The sequence below is a fragment of the Phaseolus vulgaris genome, chromosome 1, assembly GCF_051622355.1.
Source record: "Phaseolus vulgaris cultivar YP4 chromosome 1, ASM5162235v1, whole genome shotgun sequence".
Taxonomy (NCBI): domain Eukaryota; kingdom Viridiplantae; phylum Streptophyta; class Magnoliopsida; order Fabales; family Fabaceae; genus Phaseolus; species Phaseolus vulgaris.
Window position 1 is genome coordinate 11,415,097 of NC_143498.1, and position 8,015 is coordinate 11,423,111.

The 8,015-nt window shown below is 32.7% G+C and overlaps 1 protein-coding gene across 1 annotated transcript; it reads left to right on the forward strand.

The window, feature by feature from the left end:
* The first annotated feature begins 216 nt into the window (after positions 1-216).
* On the forward strand, positions 217-4,309 carry GULLO3 (D-arabinono-1,4-lactone oxidase family protein). Its single transcript, XM_068615864.2, has 3 exons — positions 217-1,098; positions 2,413-2,671; positions 3,397-4,309. The coding sequence occupies exons 1-3, from the start codon at positions 403-405 to the stop codon at positions 4,224-4,226; spliced, it is 1,785 nt and encodes a 594-aa protein (XP_068471965.1). The 5' UTR covers positions 217-402; the 3' UTR covers positions 4,227-4,309.
* Positions 4,310-8,015: the final 3,706 nt, after the last annotated feature.

An 8,015-nucleotide genomic window follows, 5' to 3' on the forward strand; every position in this document is an offset into this window, starting at 1 on the left:
AATCGCAATCCTATAAAATCTCTAATATCAAAACCGAACACAAAAATCAATGCAAAATAATTTTTTTACCAATCAAAGTGAAGCTCACCTTTCAATAATAAAATATTTTATTTTTCTTCCGTATCGACAATTGTTAAGTGATGGTACGCAGTTGTCAATTGTGATGCTTACACGGTTGTGAAAATATTAATAATGTTATCGAGGTTCATTTGCAGATTTGTTTATTAAATGGATTTATTGCGGAAAGAAACTCTACCGTTATTTGCACTTCAAGCAACTTTAATAACTTAGGGTTATTTGTGACAAAGCTTTATCTTTCTGTCGGCGCTTCTTATATATCCGCGATATAATAATGAGGAACACTTAATAAACCAAAAAACACCACCATCATCATTTTTCAACATGCCTGGTGCCCACTGCCTTTGTCCTCGGATTTTGGGATTCATTCACGCACTTCTATTGTTGTGTTCAATCACAACCGTCCATGGCATGCTCCCACACTCCCCAGTTGAATGCAGCAGTACCGGGTGCATTCTCCGCAACGCCTACGGTGCGTGGGGTGACCGCAGGGACTGTTCTGCCCTCAACGTCACATACCCGACTACAGAAGAACAGCTCCGTTCGGCAGTCTCCTACGCTGTCCGTAACAACCTCAAAGTAAAGGTCGTCACCAGATTCTCCCACACCATTCCCAAGATTGCATGTCCCCAAGGGAGCGCAGGTGCAGGTGCCACTCTGCTCATCAGCACAGAGAAGTACGACTCTGGCATCGTAATCGACGATGCGAATATGGCCGTGACTGCGGATGCGGGTGTGGGGCTTCGGCAATTGATCGACGCCGTTGAGAGTAGAGGGTTCAGCTTGGTGGCTGCGCCTTATTGGGAGGGTGTGACGGTTGCCGGGCTTATCAGCACGGGGGCACATGGTAGCTCCTGGTGGGGGAAAGGTGGTTCTGTTCATGATCATGTTCTTGGGATTACTGTTGTTGTCCCTGCTTCCAAATATGAAGGGTATGCGAAGCTTTTAATGTTGGAGGCGCAGGACCCCATGCTTAATGCTGCCAGACTGTCTCTGGGAGTGCTGGGTGCCATCTCCAAGGTCAGCCTATTTTCGTCCTTTAATTGTGAAACCAATTTTGTTATTTCTCATTTTTCTTTTCATCTGTTCTTATATATAGAATTGGAAAAAAAATTCTATACACAAAATGAGCAGTTATAATGGAGAATTTTTTTTATATATAAGTATAGATAATTAAAAATTCAATTTTATTTATTTTTATTTTCTTAACTTCTTTTCTATTTTGTTTTGGTGGAAATAGTCATGGTTAGTTACATATGTAAGCTCAATACACTTTCCGAACTTTTGCAGTTGTTTAGCCTGTGTGCTTCGGAAAAAAGTGAGAATATTTTATTATAAGCATTTATGTAAAATTAATGGTTTATACTGTGCATTTAATTATAAATTATTTCCTGTAATTTTATTTATTTTAGTTAGATATGACGTGATATATTATATTAAATATATATCCAATTTGAATTATTGTGTTTTTAAATGTAAATTATTTATGTGATTTTTATTTTTCAATTAATGGATTATACGATGTTTGAAACTGAATATACAATTTTAGTTAAATATTTTTTCACAATAATTAGGATTTCTTAATGATAAATTAATATATAGTATAGCCTGTGGAGTAAAAATTTCTAAGTGCAGTGTGAAAATTAAAAAAAAAAACTATTACTAGATATATTTGGATTACCAACATATTATTACATATATTTCTAAATAGTCCTATCATTTAATTTACTTTAAAAAAAATATGTATATTATAAAACTCTCTTTTTTTTTTTGTAGTTTTTCCACTCTTAAGAAAATCTGTAGGATTGTTAGTGGTTGAACTTATCTTGTGAACTTGTCTACCCTAATTTAATTATATTTTTGGGTTGAGTTGAATTTTATTTAGAATCATGTTTAGTACATATTCACGAATTTAAACTCGATAACTTGATGCCCATTATATAATAAATATACGATTAAAATATTATTTATATAATAATTTTATTATAAAAATAATTTATATTTATCACATGTGTGTGTATGTATATATTAAATACAGTTAGTATTAGATGATCTTTTATTAAGTAATATCAGAAATATTTATTTTGAAGTATTTTTTTTTAATAAAATATATTTTAAAAAAGTTTTCAACATGATCATTGAATTCATTGATTGGGTTGCTAAAACGTTTAATCCAACATAATTAAATTAAGTTAAAAATTAAATTAAACTCAATTTATATTTCTATTTTCACTAATCACATACATACTAGAAAAAACGATCAAACTATATGTAGCTATTCAAAGTGGTCATGTTAGTAAAGTTTGATAAATTAATATGAATGTTGAAGGACAGGTAAAATTATCAATCGAGCACAGGTTCAAAAGAAGCATAACTTACGAATTCACAGAAAAAGATGATCTGATCGAAGATTTATACGTAGACCATGCAAAAAAGTATGAATTTGCAGACATAACTTGGTATCCATCAAAGCACACAGTGGTGTACAGATATGATTCAAGGGTTCCCTTAAATGCTTCGGGTGATGGAGTTAATGACTTCATTGGATTTCAACCCAATTCCATCTTGATATCTGAATCAGTTAGAGTAGCAGGTATTTCTTCTCTTCTCCCCAATACTTCTAACCTTCCTAAAATGTAGAGTTTGTCTTGGTTTTATTGTTGGAGATTCATAAATTAAAAATTAGTATATTAGGATTCAAACCTAATCTTGAGTCACTTTTAAAGAATCTTGAATTTAAAGTTCACTTTTCTTTAAAAATCAATATTAATAAGTTCTTGCATGTTTAGATAAAGTAAGTTTAATCTCTATTAATAAATTTTATTTGAATATCTCAAATTCTTATTGTTTATCATATGTTAATGGTAGAGGTTAATGGTGGTTTTGAAATGAAATAATTTCCAAAGCTAAGGGAAAGAATAGAAGTTAAAATTAGTGAATAATTTAGTTTATAGACTTAATCAAATCCATTAAAAGGTTTTCTAAATTTAGTTATTTTATTTATAATTACAAAAGTACTAGCTTTCATGGTTACCTTTTTGTTTGTAAAAGTTTGCATATGAAATTGTGAAAATAAAAATAATATGTCAATTTTACGTTTTCTTTTATACAAGCTTTTAAAAATGGAAAACAAAATATGATCAGAGATGGTATTTCTTATAATTAAAAATGAAAACAGAAAACTAAGAACATAAATCACTTTTCAGGCCAAATAAATCCTTGTGATCAAAATCAGACATGTATAATATTCTACACAAAAAGGACAATAGAAATATAATGAACCCAATCACATATTTTACCCGAAAAAACTACATGCAGAAAACCTGCTAGAGAGTACGAGAAACGCGAATGGGAAATGCTTAACAGCAGGTACTACTTTAGGCTTCAAGAAATTAGTAGGCAATGGGTTGAAGAACAATGGCCAAATCTTCAGTGGCTACCCCGTTGTGGGTTACCAAGGAAAAATGCAAACTTCAGGTTCATGCTTATACTCAACAAGATTTGACACATCATGTGCTTGGGATCCACGAATCAAAGGGCTGTTCTTCTACGAGAGCACAGCAATCTTCCCTGCATCAGCATTTGGGGACTTCATCCGTGACGTGAGGAAACTGAGAGACCTAAAACCAGAAAATTTCTGTGGGGTGGACATCTATAATGGGTTGCTATTTCGGTTCATCAAAGCCTCAAGTGCATATCTAGGGCAACCTGAGGATTCTGTAGTGGTAGATTTCAACTATTATCGTGCAAACGACCCATCAAATCCTAGACTAAACCAAGATGTGTGGGAGGAAGTGGAGCAATTGGCATTCTTCAAGTATGGGGCTAAGCCACATTGGGGTAAGAATAGGAATATAGCATTCTTTGGGGTGCAGCATAAGTATCCCAAGTTTAACATGTTCATTGCAGCAAAACAAAAAATGGATCCACAAAATGTGTTCTCTAGTGAATGGTCTGATAATATACTTTATGGGAAGGAATCAGAAAAAGTTGATGGGTGTGCCTTGGAGGGACTCTGCATATGTAGTGAAGACAGACATTGCAGCCCACAGAAAGGGTATCACTGCAGCCATGGCCTTGTCTACAAGGAAGCTAGAGTATGTAGATATTTACAACCATCCATATCACTCTCATCGACCATAGCATGATGTTCCTCTTTTGCCTTTTCATATCCTATCATTGTTTTAAACTATGTTTTCCAATTGAATAAAAGTGAGACATTTTAGATAAATGTATAGTTAATATGTATGACTACAATTGCAGTAAAAACACTACAATCCCTCTGCTAAAATGCCTAATGTAAAACTATAGTTTGGTTTAACATTTAGATTCTATACTCGTTTCTTCATTTATGAAAAATGAAAATTCCTTAGTTGAAAAATTGAAACTATTTAAAGTAGTTTCAATTTGAATATGATTCTTAGCTCCAAACCTAACATATATATTTTTGGTGCTCAGTTGATAATTCAGGCCTTGTACTTTTCTTCTTTCCCCATCAATAGAGAATGAAAGTAATTTTTTAATGCATACTGTCAGTGTATGGACAAGTTTGCTTCTTAATTGTTTCAAAGTCGAAGCATAGTTTGGTGAGATTCAATTTGAGTGATTGGGAGAGAAAAATTAAAAATTAAGTACATTAGTAATATAAAATTGTCTTGCTTCATAATCAAGAGATAGAAACGTTGTTCGAACAATGCTATTCTTACAAGCAACAACAAAATGTTGTCATCCGCTATTCTTACAAGCAACAGTTCTACCCTTACGCATGCATAGGAAAGGAATGAAATTTTCATGAGTTCGCATCTATCAACCTCTTTGTAACAACCCCATTTATCTTACCTAATAATTGCATCACCCAATTTAGTATATAAATATATACATATTAATTACCCACTCGTACTACAAAATATTATCTTTTCATATAAAGATTTTCAAATACATACATCATAAGATAATATATTTTTCTTTATTTTTTATGCTAATTCTCCACCTTCTTCCTGTGAGATTCATCACTTATAATATCTACTTTTGTGTAAAACATGATTTAATAGAAAATAAAGTAAGTTAGATATTTTTAAAACTTCCAATATAATTCTAGATTCAAATAATTCAATCATAAACATATGAATCATCATTTTCATCCAATTAAATGAATACAATCATAAACTTATGAATCATCACATTTCGTTCGTTTTCATGTACTAAACAAGTAAGTATCTACAAATATCTCATATTCAACATCACACATGCCAGATCCACTCTCATCCACATATAAACACTTGACTTTACTTCTGGAATTGTGCATTGATTTAGACTCAAAAATCTACACTTGTCATACTACTCATGCTGAGAAATCACTCCACACAACATACTACTCACACTAGGGAATCCCTCCACAAAACCACATAAACATATGAATTCGTTCAACCCGTATGACAGAGTTAATCCATATGATATGTTCTTATCAGTTATTTCTCAATCCCCATATTCAATCATATGAACCTCCTTCGAGTCTCACCATTTGATAATCTTCATCTATATAATTTTAATATACCAGTAGAGTTAGGATAATTTCTTCAAGATGATTCCCTAATCAATGAACATCCTAACAATCTCAACACAGTATTTTCCTTACTGTAAATATTATATCTCGATCACATGATTCATAGTTTATCTACCTCACAACATACCATTCAATCACACATATATTAATAATTTTAAAACAATGATAAAATATCAACATTAATCACATAACATTTAGAATTTCAAAAATCAATTGAAATGGCACTGAGTGTATTTGAGGTCAAGAGAATTCCAAAAGCTACATCTCAATTCTCTTGATCGATAGGAAATGATGTTGAGCGAATTTGAGGTACAGAACGAGTATATCTCATTTAAAATCACAATTTGATAGGTAAAAACCAAGACTTAACTTCAAAACACATATCACAATCAATTTAAATAGTCAATCACTTACCCAATTGTTTAAACTTCAAATCATTTTCATCAAATAACATCTATTTCAATCAACAAAATAAACCCTGCAAGAGAATTTTGGAACTTCTGACCACGTCATCTTTATGTCCAAATCCTCTAGCCTAGATTTCTATGGAAAATAACATTAGCTTCCTAATGTAAACTATCCAACCTCAAAACCATTGGCTAAGAAGATTGAAGAAGATGGGGTCTTATTAGATAGATTGAAGAGTCTTTTTCTTTTCTTAGCCTTATAAATAATTGTATAGAGTGGTGTAGGGGTTATATTGGACCTTGTATTTTGGGCCAAGTAGCATAAAATTTCATTTTGGACTTTGTATTTTGGTCAAATCTAGATTAGGTTAAATAACATAAGCTTAGGGAGGATTTTGGGTGCCAAATAGTCGTAGACCTTAGCTTGGGTGTCAAGTTAGGTTAAGAACCCTAGTTTGCACGCAAGCTAGGGTCAGGCGCTTCCTACTTGGACATGTGGTGTCTTTGCCATTTGTTACTCTCCTGATGGAGAGGATTTGCACCAATGAGAGAGTAAAACTTGTCACACTCTCATTTAAGAGGATTTATGAAACTTGCTCTCCAAGTTATGGTTAAGGTTAGACCATCTAGGGTTAGAAGTTTTTCTTGCAAGTTTCATCTCCTATAAATAGGAGTGTCTTGTACATGAATTTTAACTTTGATTGGAGTAATAAAATGCTATCCAAATTTTGAGACACTTCAACTTGTTAAAGTTATCTCTAGAGTTGTCTTCTTGCTAAACAAATTTCTAGATTCCTCATAGTAGTGTTGGTCCAACCTCACTCTAGAAACTACTATATATGTTGGCCCAACATAGAATCAAACTCATAATTTTCATCACCAAATTGTGACATTGCTACACTTTTTACATGTTTCCACTATCCTTTATCATCCAAGGAAGAAATTCAAACCAAAATATTGAAGAAGAGATACACATGCGCATGCAAATTTTTTTTCATGACTTCCCTGATTAGAAGGATGAACACTTACAAAGAGCCCTAACTCCTTAAGAAAGCAAGGATAGCCTAACATGCACCATATAGTCCTAATCAATAATCTGAACACATCACTATGATCATGAACTAACAATGACTAATCCTGAAGCCACAAACACTACATGCAACACATATTTACCTTGATGAACAGAAAAATCAAAACTGACTCAAAGGAAAAATGAGCATAAAGAAACTTACTCTAAACTAACTTTTTTGTATTTCTCTACTAGGAGTCCAAAGGTAGCCTTTGATCGTCAATCTAATGAAGGATGTGGTTAGAAATCTAGAGAGAAGGTAAAAGAGAAAAAAAAACTTTTCTAAAGAGATTATGGTTATTTAAAATGAAACCTGAATAACTGCTTTTTTCTATTTATACGAACTTTCATTTTAATAATAAAATATTTAAGTGTTATTTTAATTATACTATGATGCAACCCGGATTTGCACGCTCATGTGTAGATCTTCTTCTTCCATGATTTTCATTTTGAATTTCTTCAACGAAAGATGAATGATAGCAGAAGCATGTAAGAAGTGTAGAAAATTTTAAGAGGAGATGGAAATTATGAGGTTGGATCTAAGTGAGGCTAGACCAACACTTAGTTTCTAGAGTGAGGCTACGCCAACACTTCTAGAAGGACTCTAGAAATATGTCTAGCAAGAATACAAGTATAAAGAGAACTTTGACAAGTGAAGTGTCTCACAAATTGGACAACATTTCATTAATTTCATCAAAGTTGAAATACATGTACAAGAGACTTCTATTTATAGGAGAAAGTTTCTCAAATCCTCTCAAATGAGATTGTGACAATTGTCACCTCCTTATTGGCGAAATCCTCTTCATTGGGAGAGTGACAAGTGACATGTCTTCATTGGAGGAAAATCCTCTCCATTGAGGAAAAGACATGTAGACCTTCATGTCATCCTTGCCTCTTT

What these genes read in the sequence shown, in the direction of transcription:
- GULLO3 (XM_068615864.2), top strand. Translation starts at nt 403, where the DNA reads ATGCCTGGTGCCCACTGCCTTTGTCCTCGGATTTTGGGATTCATTCAC. An exon ending in TGCTGGGTGCCATCTCCAAG is followed by an intron (nt 1,099 to 2,412) that starts GTCAGCCTATTT and finishes GTTGAAGGACAG; the next exon opens with GTAAAATTATCAATCGAGCA. An exon ending in TGAATCAGTTAGAGTAGCAG is followed by an intron (nt 2,672 to 3,396) that starts GTATTTCTTCTC and finishes AACTACATGCAG; the next exon opens with AAAACCTGCTAGAGAGTACG.